At 32.4% G+C, this 19,932-nt stretch overlaps 4 protein-coding genes across 6 annotated transcripts; 3 read left to right on the forward strand and 1 right to left on the reverse strand.

Moving 5' to 3' along the window:
• Positions 1-865: 865 nt before the first annotated feature.
• Positions 866-4,298, forward strand: CTF7 (protein). 3 transcript variants are annotated; one of them, XM_022295667.2, is made up of 6 exons: positions 866-1,271; positions 1,419-1,677; positions 1,752-1,847; positions 1,954-2,022; positions 2,274-2,620; positions 3,041-4,298. In XM_022295667.2, the coding sequence occupies exons 1-6, from the start codon at positions 1,099-1,101 to the stop codon at positions 3,177-3,179; spliced, it is 1,083 nt and encodes a 360-aa protein (XP_022151359.1). In that variant the 5' UTR covers positions 866-1,098; the 3' UTR covers positions 3,180-4,298. The 3 variants fall into 3 exon arrangements, with proteins under 3 accessions (XP_022151359.1, XP_022151358.1, XP_087980285.1); XM_022295666.2 differs by having other exon boundaries at positions 872-1,271; positions 1,407-1,677; XM_088124159.1 differs by having other exon boundaries at positions 1,169-1,271; positions 1,370-1,677.
• LOC111019369 (nudix hydrolase 26, chloroplastic) lies at positions 4,080-6,425 on the reverse strand. The gene is made up of 6 exons (XM_022295741.2): positions 6,197-6,425; positions 6,061-6,111; positions 5,151-5,243; positions 4,930-5,024; positions 4,538-4,652; positions 4,080-4,462 (listed from the first exon to the last, which is right to left on the reverse strand). The coding sequence occupies exons 1-6, from the start codon at positions 6,386-6,388 to the stop codon at positions 4,343-4,345; spliced, it is 666 nt and encodes a 221-aa protein (XP_022151433.1). The 5' UTR covers positions 6,389-6,425; the 3' UTR covers positions 4,080-4,342.
• Positions 6,426-6,433: 8 nt separating this feature from the next.
• LOC148211537 (uncharacterized) lies at positions 6,434-7,771 on the forward strand. The gene has a single exon (XM_088124160.1). It carries the CDS (start codon positions 6,630-6,632, stop codon positions 7,371-7,373), a length of 744 nt encoding a protein of 247 aa, XP_087980286.1. The 5' UTR covers positions 6,434-6,629; the 3' UTR covers positions 7,374-7,771.
• A 3,755-nt stretch (positions 7,772-11,526) lies between these two features.
• LOC148211538 (hydroxyproline-rich glycoprotein family protein) lies at positions 11,527-12,817 on the forward strand. The gene is given in 2 exon segments (XM_088124281.1): positions 11,527-11,958; positions 11,960-12,817. Coding segments are annotated over 2 exon segments (855 nt in total). The 5' UTR covers positions 11,527-11,824; the 3' UTR covers positions 12,681-12,817.
• The last annotated feature ends 7,115 nt before the right edge of the window (positions 12,818-19,932 follow it).

Consider the following 19,932-nt stretch of genomic DNA (forward strand, 5'->3'; position numbering starts at 1 on the left):
CAAACTAAGTTCAACCCACATGGTACTTAAAATAAAGTAATGTTTAAAAAAAAAAAAGGAAAATGAAAACACTACAAAATATATAAGTTTAACAATCCAAATATTTACATTTGAATTAGAAATTTAGTTTTGAAGATTATGTTTTATAGATCTTTAAATTTAAAAAAGTATTCAATAGGTATCTTATAAGTATTTCAATTTTAAAGAATGTCATTTTGAAGAGTGCCTAACATATTTATAAACTTTCAAATTGAAGTATAATAGGTTCGTAGAATTTTTAATTTGTATTTAAAATATCATTCATCCAATGAACATTTTAAAAAGTTCATGATTTGATAAACACAAAATTAGAATTGAAAATATACTAGTTGCAAAATTTAATTTTATGTTGAGTAGATCGATTTAGTTTTTTTTTTATAATGTTGAATATATTAAAAATCTATCATCATTAAAATTGAAATTTAAAAAACATAATAAACCTTTTCTAAATTTAAAAACTTATTAATTACATAATTGAAAGTTTAGAAATTAATTAGATATTTTTTAAAGTTCAAACATTTTAGACACAAAATTTAAACTTCAAGTTAAATATGTAGTTTACCAATATTCATTTATTTATGAATTATAAAAAAACTACAAAAATTTAAGAATGCCTAAATGACAAAAAAAAAAAAAGAAAGAAAAAAAAGCCAACTTCGCATGCATATTATCAAAATGAAAGATAGAAGTTCAAATATTATCTCTTCAACCAAAAGAAGAATATGACGAAAAAAAAAGTATTCGCCCCAAAACATTTCATCCTCACTCAGCCGTTGTTAAACTAAAAAATCACAAAATTGAAAGAAAAAAAAAAACTTTTCTGTAGGCGTTGAATCTAATAGTTGGAAATTGGAATATTGCTTATTACTTATATAAATTTTCAATTTTATGCTATTATTTATAAAGAAAAGTGCGGGAGACCAATTTTCAATAATCATATGGCGCCAAACCTGCAGAGAATTTAAGCTCAAAAATCGATGAACCGTAAGAGAAGAAAAAAGGGGAAAAAAAGCTCAATCTCTGCAGCGAAAATTGAAGTCTGTCGTCTCCTTTCCACTCATGCAATCCAAAATCAGCGTCTTCTTCAAACCCTCGTCTTCGATTTCTGCCCACAGGTCTACGGAATCGCCCCTGAATTCAGCCGCCGACGACGATGGAGCATTGAAGATCTGGGAAAAGGCAGAGCATCAATACGTCAACACATATAAGCGCAGAACTTCCAGCTCCCACAGGTATCCTCACTTCTCGCCATTTGATTACCAATATTCTTCTTCCTCTTCCTCTTTTCGCATAAATTATGATCGGCTCACTGCGGAAATCCGTTTTATAGCTTCTGTCACTCAAAAGTTTATATTCTTTATGTGGAGGAATGTGAGAAGTCCAGAATATGTGATTCCAGCGCCCAAAAATCCCATTCTGGATGATTCATCTGTAAATCTGGAGGTGGCTTCATCAACCAAAACCGTGGTCAAGAACAAGAAAAGAAGCTACGCTCAGTACCATTTACTTTTCGGCCAGTCTGATTTTTTGCTCCATTTTTGTCCAACCTGTGGGATCAAATATGCTCGTGGGGACGAAGGGGATGAAAAATCTCATAAAACATTTCATAAGAATTACACATGTGGAATCCAGTTTAAGGTATAGCCGTTGGTTTCTTCACTGGTTTTTTTTTTTCTGGGTCTCTTTATAATTGCATTTTTCCCCATTTTCAGGGCTGGTCTCACGAAAGGGTTATCAATGTTACTTCTGATGAAGGTGGTCGTATTTTGTTGGTGTTGGATTCTGACCCTTCTGCTCACAGAAACAAGGTCCAAACACTATTGAATTTCAACTGTGCAAGATCAAGTGAAGCACAGGAATAGTGAGATAATCTGACATGTTTCTCAATATTGATCAGTTTTATTCTACTGGCAGGTTGAAGCGGTGGTGAAGATGATGGAAAAAGACCTGGGAAGTGGATGGATATTGCATAAGGACTGTCAGGTGCTTACAGAGTTCTCAATCATATTGATTTTTGTGCAAGCAATAGGTTCTGAACACATTCATGAATTGACAGATATAATTGATAAACAGAGAGAGCTTTTCAAATCTTTCCATCAGGATCAAGTTTACTTTTGATGTTCTGTTGTTCAATATCCTCCATTTTCTAGTTACATTCACAGATTTCCACATTGCATTTACTCTGGTTCTTACTTACGATGTTTCTGAACTTACTTTTCTTATCCCAACTGCAGGTTTATCTATTTGTTTCTTCCCAAAGAATTGTAGGATGTCTAGTTGTAGAACCAATAACGAAAGCTTTTAAAGTAGTCTCATGTTTTCTGGACGAAAAACCTGACGAGTCTAAGATGAAGGATTCAAGACAAAGTTCAACTACCTTGCAATTTGGGGATATCACTTTCCAGAGAGAAGCCATTTTGAAGAAACCTACCAAAAATCCCGAGGCACTCGATAAGAACCTTAACGGTGCAATTTTATGTGAAGAAGAAGCCGTTCCTGCTGTTTGTGGAGTTCGTGCTATTTGGGTTACTCCTGCCAACAGAAGGAAGCATATTGCCAGCCAATTGCTAGATGCTGCAAGGTAAAAAATTATAACGAACAATCTCATTCCTTTCATCCTATATTTTCTAAAATGCTGAAACCTGACAAGTTACATTAGTATAACTTGTTATGTTCAAACAAACCAAATGAAATCACCAATACTCACAATGATAAACTTCTCTAAGCGAAGATTAATATGATGCGTACCTTTAGGTTCAAGGGTCATTGATAAGAATATTAAACCCTCTATGCGATTTACTCAGAAATTAGAGTTCGAGACCTCTCGAATTGCTCGGTTCAAGGGTCATCAATAGGTCATCTGAGACCTATCAGTCATAGGAAGATGCTAGAACCTTTTTTCTGGTTTCCCTTGTTGATATGAATAGCCAAGACCATCTCACCATTACAGGGCAAACAACTCCTCAAATTGGGATCTCATATATCCTTTTCTCTGCTGCAGGAAAAGCTTCTGCAAGGGAGTTGCCCTTGAGTGCTCTCAATTGGCATTCTCTCAGCCAACTTCTTGTGGAATGGCATTGGCATCAAGATATGTAGGCTCCAGATTTATTTTGGTGTACAAAAGCAACACTCTAATTTGAGGTATTTTTAGCTTGACTGTTTATAGGGCAAGCTGATCAGTTGTCAATATTATCCCATTGTCATATCAACAGTTAATTTCCATAAGCTCTGTATGTAGCGTTGTCGAAAGCAGACTTAAAAGATTTGGGTCAAGAACGAAACAGAAAACAACTATAAGATGGTTTTTGAAAACTATTGTGTGGAGCATTAAAACTTCAACTTTTTCGTTTTTTAATCCAATAGCTATATATTTTATGGCGATAATTTATTTAGAATTGAGATTAAAGTTTGTTATATTTCATAATATTAGAAAATAGGTAATCTATTTTCTAAAGTCTGAAGTATTTTGGCATGTATACGATTTTGGTTCATTTTAATCTTTGTATTTTCAACTTTTGTTATTTAATTTTTAGTTCATGTATTTTCAAAACGTTGGTTTTAGTCTTTGTACTATAAAAAAAGTTACTATTTTGGTTCCTATTTGCAAATTTTCTACAAAATAGAAACTAATACAAATTTATTACAAGCGAGTGAAGTGTTTGTTAAAATTTTGATTGAAATAAATGAGATTAAAATAGAAATAAAGAGACTAAAATAGTCACTTTTTTAAGAATACGATGACAAAAAAGAATGTTTTGAAAGTACATGAACTAAAATGAATCAAACTTAAAATATAGGGATTAAGGTAGATATTTTGTGAGTTTCATGGAACGATGAGAGACAATGAGATAGGGATTTTTTTTCCTTGGAAACTCCCTCACTTTTAGAAGAATGATTTCCATTTTTAAAGTCAATCACACGTTTTAATTTCATTCTACAAATCAAAGTTCCTTCCATTCCCAGTTTTGAAAACGTGGCCTAAAGCAAAAGGCAAGAGAAGAGGAGAGTGTCAAAATCAAACTCGTGGAAATCGTTTACAGTTGGGTAAACTAGTAGTGAAGGTTCTGATTCCATATATCTTAGCCTCAGCTTTCCAATATGAACATGAATCCACCACTGGTCCAGGTTCCTATACGAACAAACAATGTGCCTTATCTTAAACATTACCAAAACCAAGAGCTTTTGGCATTCTTATTTGAACAATGAAAGTTAGATGTGAGAATACATCATTTTCTCCAAACCCTTGTATGATGTACGATCCATGAATATATTATCTTCTTTCAACAGCTGAAGTTGAACACTTTCAGCTGACTAATTGGGTTTCATTCTGCTTGAGAGCATTGCCATCATCCCCATTTCCTGATATGAAGTTACTAAATTCCTTCATCACTTGTGCATAAACAGGCTTCCGGGAATTGGCAGCCTGCTTGGACGATTATAAAGATTTATGAGAAATTGTTGCAGAGTAAAAAGTGTAGTTAGAATAAGTTTTACTCACTAGCTCTAGTATCTGTTCAATTGACATCCATAACCACTTCCCAAACTCTTGCCTCTCAGTTCCATCGCCCAGAAGATTTATCTCTTCGTCTTTTCCGGTGAACTTCAGAAGAAACCTGTTTATTTGTTCACAAGCTTTAGGATTGATCAAACGAGAACAGAAGTTTGAAGGGGAAAACATAATCTATACACATCGATTGAGTTATCCGAACGGACAAAAATGTTACCAAATATGCACACTATAGATTAGATTCTTTTAGGGATAAACGATATAGATAAGCATCCACCTGATAACATAACCAAGAAAGCACAAAACATTGGAGACTCTTTTGAAAAAGAAGATTCCCTAATATCAAAAGATTAAAGGAGTGGGAGATTTTCAGGCGGCAATACCATTTCTGGGCTTGACCTTTGTATCTTACTCCCCAATGTTGACTGAGTTTGATGCTGGCTTCAGGTGAGAGATCGTACGTAAGCCAGTAGGGAAGCTATATTTAACCATGGAACGAATCAATTCCAATGTAAATGGATCTAGAATTCATTCTTCGAAAGTTCATACAACATTAGATATAGAGGCTGTAGAATTATATCAGGAAGCATCTCAAAGTGAATACCTCTGCAACAATTTCTGCAGAAATTACTCCTGTTTCTTCTGTGAGTTCTCTCCTGGCTGCAGCTTTGAGATCTTCGCCTTCGTTTACTCCACCCTGTATGGAAAATCGTCCTTAGCTTCAGGATGAATGGTTAAACAAGAACACGAATACAAGATTCTTCGATAAGCTTTGAGTTCTGTCAGGCAATAATAAAGATATCATTTAACCCACCATAAGTTGGTTCATGGGACAAGATATAGACCTAGATGACTTTGATGTTACTGGTTCAACCCATCATTCCAAACATATTACTGAAATTCCTAAAAGTGCTGTAGTTTTAGATAATTGATGCATAAGTCAACCAGAGATTGTAAGGAACATAAAGACATCGCTTCCAAAATCTCACACTAGCCCCAAGAAAAAACCTCATCATTGAAAATAAATCAGGAACATGTGTCGAAGTTTGCAACAGTAACTGCTAAACAGTAACATAAACCATCTATCCGAAAGGTAGTACAGCTTTCTTATGGAAAGAAATAGAGAATCCGCGGCAATGCAGAAAGAATTTCGCTTGAAATTCTCCTACAACTTCAAGTATTTCAGTGGTTCTATCTTCACAGAGTCAATTTGAGGAAGATGGGTACCAAATATCCAAAAATCTCCTACACTCATTTCACAGGAATCTCGAAATTCTTACTCCGAGTATAAAAAATCTGTGGAGTTCTTCAAAAAGGAGGCTCAAAAAAGAATTTTCGGATATCCCTACAAGAGAATCGAAGTTCGAACCTGTAATTATATGACCTAATTCACACAGAATAAAGCGAGAAGTATTACAAAAAGCAGAGAGAGATGATACTTTTCGTTTTGCCCAACGAATAAAGCTCCTTCTAAGTACAAAAAGAAATTATGGCTGAATCAGAAAGGAAGTCACCTGAGGCATTTCCCAGATTTCAGGCCTGTTCAGCCTCGAAGCAGCAAAAATCTGAAAAATTTTGATTGGACGGAGGGAAATTAAACAACAGAAGAAAACAAAATCAGACAGAGAGGCGATCGAAGAGAGAATTTACCTTTCCAGAAGAATTAAAAAGACAAATCCCTACATTTCTTCTGTAACCTTCTGGAGGAAACTCCATGGATGAAGAAGACGAAGCTCGGAAGAGACAACTCAGCAGTGGAAGCCCCCTCCAATGAGGCGTTGACGAGGAGATTTCAATTGAATAATAGGGGTAGTTCGGTCCAAACACCCCCAACGCGACCATTACGCTGTCGTTTCGATTTACTTGATCACCAAGTCTCTTTCCTTATATAAAGCGTTTTGAAATTTCCTCCCGATTTCTCCCAAAAGCCCCAAAATAATATTTTTATTCCGGAAATACCCTCACCGCCTTCCCGTTGTTACCATAAAAACCTAAAACCCACCCACGCAGTAAAGCCCCCATAGCTTCCCCTGAAAATTTTGCTCTGTTCCCCAAATCAAGAATCGATTGATCTGTAGCGCAGATGGTGGAGATCGCCGGGGGCGTCTTGTTCCCGGTCGTTTTCCACGACGGCGAACGAGATGCCGACGTCGGTTCCGTCGTCGTTTCCGCTTCGACGGAATTCAAGAATTTCCAGTCGGTTTTGAGCAAGAAGATCGGAATCTCTTCGCACCAGTTCACGGTTTACCTAGCGGAGTACAAGACCTCTCTGGATTCCTCCACGAAGATACGGCGGAGAATCCCCATCACCGGGAAGGTCAACTTCGGCGCAATTGCCGGCGAGAAGAACAGCTTCTTTCTCGTGGTTCTGAAACGGTCAAGACGCGAGAGGAGGCGAAAGGGCAACGACAACGAAGACGAATATTACTACCCGACGAAGACGAAGACGAAGACGCAGCCACCGAAGAAAAAGAACCCGCCGGAGAATGTGATGCTGTTGAGACGGAACGCGAGCATCAATAACGAATCGCTCGCCGGGTTCATCTCGCCGGTGATGGGGCGATTCGAGTACGAACAGCGAATTCGGATGCTGCAGTTGGAGAAAGAGAAGTATCTAATGAACATGGGGCTAAGCGGATTGACGGTGGCCGGAAACGGCGGCCGGAACAGTACTGCGAAATCCGAAGCGGCGATCTGCCGGGACTGCCAGAGTGCGAAGGAGACCGGCGTGGAGGCCGGATTTCACTGCTGCGCTCACGATGCCGTGTTGACGGGATTCCGGTCTCACGCGGGTCCGATTGCCCGACCCGTCAAAGATTCCGAGTAAGGATCCGACCCGAATCAGCTTTATTTTGGTCTCCATGTTCCGTGCGCTGCGTGTGAATAACAGAGTAGGTAGAAGAGAAGGCGAGGGAACGGTGTATTGGGGAATATTCCTCTGAAGTTGGGTCCACCGTAAGAAGCGTGTACCCGAGTCTCCCATTGGCTACGATCACATCAGATGGCCCCTAAAGAGAAGGATCGGGCCGTTGATTTGTATTTATTTTTTAGACTATTTTGACCAGAAGGAAGAGTGAGGTTTTATTTTTTTTCTTTTTTCTGTGAAACGTAAGGAAAGAAAATTACGTTCTGTGCAGTTTCTACGACCCAGGACTGAATCCAAAGTCTATTTTTAGTTTTTACAATATTGATATCAATATTATGATTATTATTTTCCCAATTAAATTTACTTTTTTTCTCTACCATTTCATTTTTATTTTTTGTGGTCAAAATTTATCGTTGAAACTTGAAAGAGACGATTCTTTCTTATTCCTCTTTTAGTCCGTCGAAAATGACCGTTTACACCTTCTGTTCATGTATCTTTATGAGTCATGTGGGGGGCTTACTTGGGATTTTGTTAATAAAAAATTAGATTTTTTAAAAAGTTACGATTAAAAAATGGAGTCTCGAAATATGTAGATTTTAAAATTCATCAAAGATTAATAGACAAGATTCAAAGAAACAATCGTTTTTTTTAATTTTATTTTACAAAATATAAATAAATCTGTTCAAGGATGCCACTTTTTTGGGGCCTTGCTTGGGTTTTTGTGACCAAAATTAAGGAAAACTGATGAAACAGGCCATGAACATTGAACACAACAAAGCTGAGAATTGAGAAAAGAATGTTTTTGGCCAATATTTGTTTTGTTAGAAAAAAAAAGTGATTAAATTAATTATAAAAAATTGTTAAACTATAAATAGAGGATGTTGTGTTGTCTCGTCCGTACATGTCTTAACTAGTTTATGATATGTCTATTTTTATTACTATGTTTGGTATATTAACCCTATTAAAGAATGATTTTCTTTTATCCATTTATTTTCCTTTTAGTTACCAAGTTGAGCATTAAATTTGAGAGCAAAAATGTCAAGAAAGGGAGTTGGCAACAAAAACTTACTAATATTAGAATTATAAATTCAAGCCTAAACTTATAATTCAACCATAAAGAACTTAGTAAATAATATAAAAATTAATTAAGCAATGATATATAACAAATTGAATCGTTCAATAATGATCTTGTTTTCAGTTCTGAAAATTTTGCAAGTTCGTTTTAAATTCAACAAATTTTTGGAAACTACATTTTTTCCAAAAAAGAAAATTTCGCTTAGTTTTTGAAATTTTATCTAAAAAAAGTAGATGCCAAACAAAGGAGGAATACCTTGGTAAAAATAGTATTTAGATTCTTAATTTTTAAAAATAAAAAACTAATAATAAAATGGTTATTAAACAGGGTCAAAATCTTTCAATTTTATAATCAAGGACAAAATAGTATTTTGACTTTGAGATCTTGAATAAATTTTAATAAAGCTTGACAAATTAAACACGACTTTATATATTATAAAAATACATTTATAGTCTTAGGTGTTAATTTGGTCCCTTCAATTTTAAAATGAATTTTTTTTGTTCTTGATGTTTGAAGTAGGTATCTATTTGATTCTCAAATTTTAAAATAGACACTTTGAATCACTATAATCTGAAAATTGTTCTAAATGATCATTTAGCATTCTTTAACGGTTAGTTGACCTAACGGAAAAATGACTTGACAATTAATAAGTTAGAATTTTTTTTCTGGAAAAACATAGAAAAGTTAAGTCATCTAAGGCTCATTTAATAACCATCTCGATGTTTTTTGGTTTTTGTTTTTAGTTTTTTAAAAACAAGTTGTTTTGTTATAACTAATTCAATTTTTTTGTTTTTCAAAAACCATTTATTTTGAAATTCGATGTAAAATTGAAAAAAATAGTTTTCAAAAACACATTTTTTGTTTTTCAAAATCGGATTTTTTTTAATACTCCACCTTTTTTTTATTTCTCATATTTATCTCTAAAAAAATTTCTTTCTCACTCTAAAATTTTATCTTTTTGAAATTTTCTCTCAATAAAATTTTCATCTCTATATATTATTATTATTTATTTTTTTCTAAAAGTTTGGTTCCTCTCCATAAAAATTTAATATTTTTTCGAATTTTCACTCTATAAAATTTCATTTTTTTATAACTTTTCTTTTTCTTCCTAATCTATCTTTTCTCGAAAAATTATATCTTATTTTATCGTAACTTTTATTCCTCTCTATTTTATTTATTTTCTCTAAAAATTAAATTTTGAATCTTGTATTTCTCTAAAAATTTTTCCACTTTAATTTTTCTTTTTCTTTCTAATTTCTTTTTTTTTCTTTAACATATTTCACTAATTTTTTTTCTAAACCTTTTTATTTATCTCTTTAAAATTATCTTCCAAAAGTTTATTTACATATCCGTAAACTTGTATTTTCATGTCTCTACATTAGAGATGACAAAAATTTCGGCAGGGTCGGCATACCACGAAAGCGGAGATTCGAACGGTTTGAGTGGAACTTTTATTTTGGCTTTTTTCAGGCGATTATTTGTTTTTAGGAGCTCTAATTTAATACTATACTTGGTGACAAATAAAAAAAACTATAACGTGATATCAATTTGAATTTGATAACGTTATCGTTTCTTGTTTATCATTTTCAATTTTAGAAAACTTAAGTATCTGACCGTTATTTATGTTTCTTGTTTCTCATATTTTTTTTAATATTCTCACAATTATATGAAAAATTTGGAAAGAAACAAAATAAGTTTCTTGTTTCTGCCTCTAATTTGTTTCAAAAAATATATAAAAATATTGTTTCATCATTCTTAATCACGAGTATTGGAGTCATGCCATTATATTTTTCTATTAAAAAATAAGAATGGAAAATAGGACGAGAACGTTACCAAATGGACTCATAATGAAAATTTTAAGTATGATGACCGTATTATATTGAAATGCTAAAACAAATTTGTTACCTAAACTTTTTTTTTATCTTAATTATTTGATGGAAATATAGTGAAAATTAATGATATAAAAGTGTAAAATATAGTTCAAACAAATAATAACAGTAAAGTAAGTTCTCTGATTGAATCTAACAAGTTTAATCATACTAACAGTACTAGTTGGTCCATTGATGAAAAAGGATTAACAAATATTTTATCTTTCAATTTACTCGATCTAAAGACACAGATCATTTGGGAGAGCGATCTTATTTTTAGGACTAACTTTTTTTAAAAAAAATTAAATTGATATTTTTTAGAATATCATATTGCCATTTTTCTTATATTACAATTCAAAGAATGTGAAGATAAATCATTAACTCCATCTTGCTATGTTTAATTAGTGATTAGTTTTTTTTTCTTTTTTGTTGGTAGGTAAACATATATATACTTCTCTCGGCTCAAACTAATTAAATAATAGACATCTCAACATCTTAATTTGAGATATATGTCAATTACCGTTGAATTATGCTCGTTTTACGTCACTCGTACTCTCTCAAGACTAAATTAGATAAATTACAGATTAATAGTTTACAAAAGTAAATTATTGAACAATATTAATTACATTACTCACTCAAATTTAAATTAAAAAAAAAAAGTCAAAATTTATGTTTTGTTACAAGTTTAGTGTTTAACCTTTAGAATTATATCCAATAACTCCTTTAAAAAGTATTACACAAGTTCTTAAATTTTCAATTTTATAGTTAATAAGTTCTAAATTAATAGATGTTAGATACAAAATTTTTTATTTTATTTTTTATAACATACCAACTTAACTCGACAATAACTGACACATGTTTTTACTAAGAGATCTTGAATTTGAATCTCTCCCCTCCATTTATTCTACTAAATAAAAAAAAATCTTTAAACATGTATTTATAAAAATATCATTACTTTTTATTTTATAAAAAAAATGTCGAAGTGAATTTTAGCTGGTCTATCTATATATATATCTGCAATTTATACTATTTTTGTGAAATGTTAAACCTAATTATATATATATATATATATATACATATTTCAATGGAGCTATTTTTGTTTGTAATTCTCTTATTAAAAAAATTTGGAATGGGGAAGCTATATAGACACAAAATAAAATTAAAATCAAAATAAAGGAATGTATTAAAAAGCGTTTTGAAAGGTGAGGGATTAATTAGTTGAACCTAAAATTGAGAGTAAAATGAAAAGTTCTAGAAGCAGGTTCTTATGCGTTGGCCATGGCTCCCGAATGGAGGTTGAAGAAAAGAGAAGTCATTAATGTCCGAACAGAACACCTTCTGTCATTTTCTAAGAAAAGCCATTCCCATTTCCCATTTCTAAACCTAAACCCCCTCCAATTCCTCACACAGAGAGAGAGGAAAAAAAAAACAAAAAAAAAAACAGAGATCGATCGATTGATCGATCCGCCATGGCTTCTTCGTCGGGGGATCAACAATCTCAATCCAAGGCCGGTGAGCCACCGTCCCCTCCGCGGTCCTCCTCCGCCGCCAACAACCCCCCACCCATCTACCCTCCGCCGTCCGTCGGCTACCCTCCGGGGGCCCCACCCGGGCTACCCGCCGGCAATGGGGTACCCCCATTACGGGGCCCCGCCGCCGTACAACGGCTACGCGTACGCCCAGGCCCCTCCGGCGGCGTACTACCACGGGCAGAATTACCCGGCGGAGCCGGTGAACGCGGGATTCATCCGCGGGATTGTGTCGGCCCTGATTCTGGTGGTGCTGTTGCTGACCCTGAGCAGCATAATCACGTGGATCATGCTCCGACCCGAGATCCCAATCTTCAAAGTGGAATCCTTCTCGGTGGGGAATTTCAACATCTCGAAATCGAATTACTCCGGCAGCTGGGAGGCGGCGGTGGGGGTGGAGAATCCGAACCGGAAACTGAATCTGAATTTCGAGCGGATCCAGAGCTTCGTGGATTTCAAAGAACACACGCTGGCGATGTCGTTTGGGGACCCGTTTTTCCTGGACGTGGAGAAGAGCACCAAAATGCGGGTGAGATTGATCTCGAGCAGCCCCGATGATCCCGGGAATTGGGCCGACATAGAGGACAAGATGGGCCGGGAGCGGGCCGCCGGAACTGTGGGCTTCAATTTGAGATTCTTGGCCTGGACCACTTTCCGGTCTGGGTCATGGTGGACCAGGCGGGTCATTATGAGGATTTTCTGTGAGGATTTGAAGCTTGCCTTCGCCGGACCCGCCGCACGCGACGCCAAGTTCGTCGCCGATTCCCACCCCAAGACTTGTTCCGTTTATGTCTAAATTAATGTTTTTTTTTTCCTTTATTATTATTCGTTAGACAAATTGTTGTTTCTGGTTTCTTTTTGGGAAATGTGTTGTTGGAATTGTATATAGATTTTAGAAACTGTGAGAGGCAGAGGCTGGTTTCTTGTTCTCCATTTGGCGTTTTTTTCTCTCTTTAGAAAACATGAACAAAAGTTTTTTTTTTTTTTTTTATAAATATATTTTTTTTGTTTTCTACATTTAAGATTTTCTGTTCTTAATATAATGAATGGAGCATATGAAAATTTGAACTTTGAATGATATGTGTGGTGAGAAAGAAGAAAATTTGTCAAGCACATTTCTACCTTTTTAGAATAGAAAACAATGAACCGGAATAAGAAGAAGAAAAAAAAGTGCTACACATATTTTTGTTTTTGTTTTTTTTTTGAAACTGAGAATCAAGGAAGTCATATGTCTTTTGTTCTCTTCAAATAAGAATTTGGGCTTTTTTTTTTTCTCTCTTTTGTTTTTTCTTTTAAGTACAACAGGTAAACCCATGATTGTTTGGTTCAAGATAACAAATTCTAACTTTTCAGGTTGATAAAAATTTTAATTTGTTTTTATAGAAAGAGAGATGAAAGAATTAGATTTTTTTTTTTTTTGCGCGTGTGTTTCAGATAAGATTGTTTTGTTTTGTTTAAAAAGTTCCCACATTAACTAGTTTTCTGTGGGATTTAGTACTGAAAATTAATTTAATAATGTTTTTAAAAATTATAATTGTTGAAGCAAAAATCTGTCGAGACACGGAGGACGACCCGGGAAGTCGGTTGGGAAGTCGGCTCGTGACATCAGGAGCACCTACAAGACAGGTAGGCCACTCCGACGTCCAAGTTAGTAATAATTTGAGCTCAACAGATCAGTGTTAGACAAATTTTTCCGTACCTTGACATGTTCGCGGGGTGCATTTATAGCAGTAGAAAGGGGTAGATAGCTTCCCATCGGAGTATTATCCTGCTCGGGCAGGGTTCTCCCGAGTGACCTACGATTCCCGCTAGTGATCGGTCCATTCCCTATCATGACCGATGGCTCTGGTTGTCAAGCCTTCGAGAACAGGTCGGCAGATGTATGAATCTATAACAGATCGATGAGTGGATGAATCTAGATCAGGTCGGTCGTCCACGGCCGTCCAACAATAACTATTTTTTGTTTCTCCTAATCTACTCTCAACCCAATAAATAAATTTCAAAACTTAAAGTTTCCTTCCTAACTATTTTATTTTTATTTTTTTGTTTTTTAAATGTGACTATTGCTAATTTGGTTGGTCATGTGAAATGCATTTTTATAAAATTTTAAACCTAATGCTATACATGTATATATTCCCTCTTGTATTATTTTTGTAACTCTCTCGCCTAAAAAATTTAACATATAATTTTTCTAATTAAAATATTATGCATCAAATTGATTAATTTTGCCAACCTAAAGGGGCTGCAGATACTTTGTCATGATTGTTTCCAACAATGCTAAGATGGGTTAAGAATCTGTGTTGTCTGGCTTTTGTTTAGCTTCATGTGAAGAATTCAAATTCCCCATGAATAATCAAACAATAATTGAGAAATTAAAAAATAACACCTGAATTACACAAAACACTCATAAATCAATTAACTAGAGTAATTATACCGAATTGTTTCAATTGGGATGAATAAAATTAAAAGTTTTTAGTACACTTGAGCACACTCTTTCACGGTACTTTTCTAATTTGGGACAATTGCACTTCTAATATCTTGTGAAAAACTTTACCACAAAAGAGTTTTGAGATTAATTTTTCTGTTCTAAATTATGCATGAATTCATCTTAATTAGAATTTCATTCATGAAAGAGTAGAATAGGGGCGAAATGTATCTTTTTCAAGCCAAAATTCTTTTCAATTTAATGTTTCAAAAATTACAGATATGATATTATAATTTAAGTAACACTAGAATTACTTAAAAATTAGAACTTTCTGCATCAACCAAAAAATCACAATTAGTTATTTTTTAAAAGTTTAATAACTAAGATAAAATAAACTCGATAGTTTAGAGGCCTAAATAAGATTTAAATCAACTTTAAAATCTCCATTATTAAAGACTAGAAACGAACCGAATTGTTTTATGTAAAGAGTTGGAAAGTGTATTATTTGGTAGGACACATGCAAAGTTTTGAATTTATAAGCTTTCATTATCAAAATTCAAATCATCTTCATATTTTTCCTTTTTTTTTTCTTGATCCAATATCAAATTTTATTTTATTTTATTTTATTTTTTACTTATCTTTGTTTTTATCCTTCGCATTCATAATCAACTACTATTTTATTTCATATTTCAAAACCTTTAATATTACAATAAAGTTGCTATCAAAACATTGAAATGTAGTCCCGGGAAAGAATAATACTGAAATATTAAATTTCGGCGGAAGGAGATTCCAAATGGGCTTGTTTGAAGACCACAAAGCCCAATACAAAATGGATTGTGGGCCGAAATCCAAAATGACGTGTTTGGGCTTTTGACTAAGTTAGGCCCAATCCTTCCAAGCTTTCAGGGAGCCGGCTTAATATTTTGTTATCCAAAAAATTGAAAAGTACATATTCTTGTGACTAAATTATAAAATTGGTTCATAAAACTTAGGCTAATGCTGATTTGAGCACAATTTAATTGATTGAGGCTTCAATAAACTTCCTTAATTTATTCTTAAAAAGCCTACAGTTAAAATATTAAATTTCAGTTAGACATATAGACATTCTCATCAAAATTTTTATATGGCTATGGATTTGATATAGATATAAGGGGTGAACCGATATTTCTATAGTGTTGTAAAAAATTTGACAAAATATAAAAATATTAACAAAATATTACTAATATAGACATAATATTAATATTAACAAAATTTTGATTTTTTTTTTTAAATTTTATATTTTTTCTAGAAATACTCGTCAATACGACATTTTATTGATATTATCTATTGAATTTTTATAAAATTGAGATCTTGAAGTTTCCATCGATATTGATATTTAAAAATTTGCGTGAAGTATAATTTACATGTACAACAATATAACAAATTCAATTTTTCTTTCTTCTTTTTTTTTTTAATGGGATGATTAGACAAGTGAATGTGGGATTATTAAATAGCACTGTATCTCTCTAATAATCAATTCATATAATTGGGTGAGGATATTATATGAAATGTTTGGGAATTATTCTTATAAAGGACAATGAATCAAACATTATTGCCCTTTTAGATAACACAACCACCATCCTTCGTCTCACTAGGCATTTTCAACCCCATGAGAGATGCACTTTTTTCATAAAATAATAAAACTATATTATAAAGTGAGAAATTTTGGATTTAAATCAGGAGGGGTCACCCGTTCATTTATATCAATGGGTAACTAAAGACCTATATGTTATTTCACTAACGATCATTCGTGAAAAAGATAGTCCCAATTTTTTTAGTACATACCTTAAAAACTTGACCATGCATCAAACTTGCGGGACTTTTCTTTCATTTCACCGTTTGAACGGGCTTCGCACAAAGCCTAATTAGTAAGGAATGAGAAGTAGGTCCGAGGGAAAAAAGGCCCCCTTCATTCAAATTTATCATTGGGGGATTAGCTCTCTCATACAAATTAGTCTAAGAAATGTAATTTCATAGCAGTATATAAAAACCAAAGTTAGAGATAAAAGATCTTTTTTTCTAACTAAGATTCAATTCATAATTAAATATTGAGAGGGTATCAGATATCACAATTTATAAATATCATGGGTAGGGGTGGAGAATCGAATTCACATGGTTGGAGATTATGCCAATTACGGCAAAGTTATGCTCGCTTTGGCAACAAAGTTACGGCTGATTGCAAATTTTTGTTGTTAAAAAAAAAAAGGGGTGACGGGTCTCTATGGAAAAAATAGGGGAAAAGCTTCCCTCGACACTTTTTTTGCGGAAAAAGATGGGAAATAAATTCTCTATACCCTATCCGAACCTTTGGGCTTTTTTATTAAAAAAATTATTTGTTTACTATTTCCATGAACTTTCTAATAAATAAAATACATTTTTTTCTTTCGCATTTATACTTATTCTAATAATTAACAAAATATTGAATTTGACATTTGAAATATTTCATTATATTTTTTATTAAATGGAGTTCTTATACAAGAAATAAATCTAAGGAATGATTTTAAATTTCGTGATTTGAAATCCGAGAGATGTAAAATTTTTTAGTTTGTTTGGAACGAGAATGATTTGAAATTAATTAAATTAAATCTCTTTGTTTGGATGTTTGTTGGAAATGAAAAAGAAAATAAAAATTCTTTTAATCTAAATTAAAATATGACAAGGTTAAATAGGTAATTTACTTTGAAATTCTATGAAATCCTGGAAAATTTGACCATTTTGATCCGAATTTTTTTTTAATGTAAAAACAGAAATTGAAATCCGGTAAGATTTCAAATCATTCAAAATCATGTGGCAGCTAATTAATCCAATAACATAATTTAATATCTAAAAGATATATGGTAACATAATTAAAATTTTCTTCTAAATTGATAAAGGACTCCAAAAAAAATAATAATAATAATAAATTATCATAGCCGCCATGACTCCAAAGTCCAAACACTCCATATTTTGCTTCTTCTTCTTAAGAGAGAGAATCCAAAAGAAGAAAAAATGTCGTCATCTAATTTTCATATCTATCTTTGACGTTTCTCCATTTCAACTTATTATATACTAGACAACGTTGGTCATTTTTTTTTCATGAATATGAAAATTTTAATTGAGACGAATATCAATCCAAAGTATAAATGAGTAGATAAAAGTAATTGTTATTAATGTTTCAATCATGTACCTTACCTTTACAATAGTTTAACTAAAATAATATTAATGATCTCATATTAATATAAGTAATTATCAATTCATGGAGTTAGCAATCAGATAAATAGGTCATATATATTATAAACTTATGCTTCGTTTAAAAAAAAAAAATTTGCTAGATCTTTTATATTTTCAATGTGAGATTCCTACCTGTCCTTTGAAGGTGGTGACTTTTTAGACTCGCAAATTTTGGTTTGATTCTATTTTTGAGTTGAATGTTCATTTGAGCTTGTTGGGTTCTATTAATCTATCAAAAATTTATAGGATTAAATCTCAAAATCAATTGACAATAAAAAGAGTAGTCCTATTGTAAATTTTTGTTAGTTCACTTATTTTTTTGATATGAAATCTTTAATAATAGTATCTTATAAAAAATATATATTTTATTGATTCTCGTCACAAATTGTGTTTTGAAAGCTTCAAGAAGCTCCCTCCTTATCCATTGTCAACAAAATCGATTTTTTTTTAATTCAAGGGTATAATGGTAATAACGACGCAATTACCCATGAATTTTTGTGTTTTTTTTTTCTAATTTGGAAAAAGTAGCCATTAATGATTTCATTTCATATTGTTCAGAAACTACTTTGTCTTTTCCACTTGGTCAAAAATAAAACAAAACCTTAACCTTTTCCACGTTATTTTCTTTCAATAAAGGTGAGATTGTGATAACATATTTAATTTAACTCTCACATATAAATATCATACCACTAAAATGACAATAATTTTCTAAACATTAAAAATAAATCGGAGTGCTGATTTTAAAAATAAAAAATAAGGGAAAGAAAAATGATTCTGGTTTTTATTTTATAAAAAGCAGAAAAGCATAGAAATGTGGGGCGAAAAAGAGATTAAATTATATTAAACACCTTACAATTTAGGTTTTCATTTTAAATTAAAAAAACTATGAACAAAAATGGGGAGAACATAAGTGACATCATTTAAAATTCTATAAATAATATTGTAAATGATGTCAAAGGATTTTTAAGTTGACGTGGATAATAATAACAATCTTAATCTTCTATATAGTTGAAATTGAACTGAAAATGACGTCACAGATGCTTTCCAACTGTACACATTATTTTTTTAAGAACAGTTATAGTGACAATGCAACTTTACAAAAAGTCTAAATGATAAGTAGAAAAGGTATTCTAAAATTTCAAGACATTTTATATGATTTAGTAAAAAAAAAGAATCAATTATAACCGAAACATTACTCAACTGATTAATGTATATATTATCGACTAAAATTAAAAGTAACGATTTTAAATCTTCCTCCACGTATTTACACGTTGTTGAATTAAAAAAAAATAATGGAAAGAAAAAAAGTTTTATGAGGCTGCTTTGATACGGTGTCGTATTAAGTTATATGAAGTGGCGCCGACAACTGTAGCGTCGGTGCATTGCATTCGGAGGGAATTTTTGACGTGGAAGGTTGAGTGGGCCCCACGTAGTCCACGTTGATGTTGACTTCCTCCACATCAATCAATATCCATCATCCGTGGCCATTCACTCTCCAATATTCTACAACAACCAGGCCTCCGGATAAAATAAATTTCCATTTCTCCTGAACTATAACTCCGAATAAATGGATTAAACTATACATTACATAATTAAAAAGAAAAAGTTTGAAAACTTAAAGCAATGCAAGTTCAAGAACTAATCAGAATTAAAAAAAAAAAAAACTTGAAACAAATTAAGCCATCTCTTTTAACTATTCTCCACCAAAAAAATAGGTTAAAAAATACTTTTAGTCCTTGTACTTTTATTGAAATAACAATTTAATCCCTGAACTTTAATTTGTAACAATTTAGTCCATATATTTTCAAATCGGTAACAATTTAGTCTTTGAATTTTAATATGTAATAATTTAGTCCTTGTAATCTAAAGTTGGTAACAATTTAGTCTTTACCGTGATTTTTTTTTAAGTTTATTATGTATATTTAGACTGATAAATTAAAGAGGGTCCAAATATGTTTATAAATTAAAAAAAATAAATTGTTATATGATAAAATTTGACACTTAATTTTAATAAAATTTTTGATGAGAGAGACTAAATTATTACAAATTTTAAACTATAGGGATTAAATCGTTACAAGTCAAAGTTCAAGGACTAAATTGTTACTCTAATAAAAAGTATAAGAGAGGATTAAATCGTTACAAACTAAAGTTCAAAGACAAAATTATTATTTTAGTGAAAGTTTTGGGATCAAATGTGTTTTTTAACCAATAAAATAATAATAATAAATTAACCTCATGAAGGGGACAGTACGCGTTGTTTGACTCGAGAAAACGGGGCGGGCAGCAGAACCACGTTTAAATCCATAATAAATTTTCGAAAGTTTAATTAATTGTAGTTATTATATTATTGATTAATTATCACCCATGTGATGCG

Source organism: Momordica charantia, assembly GCF_013281855.1.
Source record: "Momordica charantia cultivar OHB3-1 chromosome 5 unlocalized genomic scaffold, Mcharantia_2.0 BLBB01000005.1, whole genome shotgun sequence".
Classification (NCBI taxonomy): domain Eukaryota; kingdom Viridiplantae; phylum Streptophyta; class Magnoliopsida; order Cucurbitales; family Cucurbitaceae; genus Momordica; species Momordica charantia.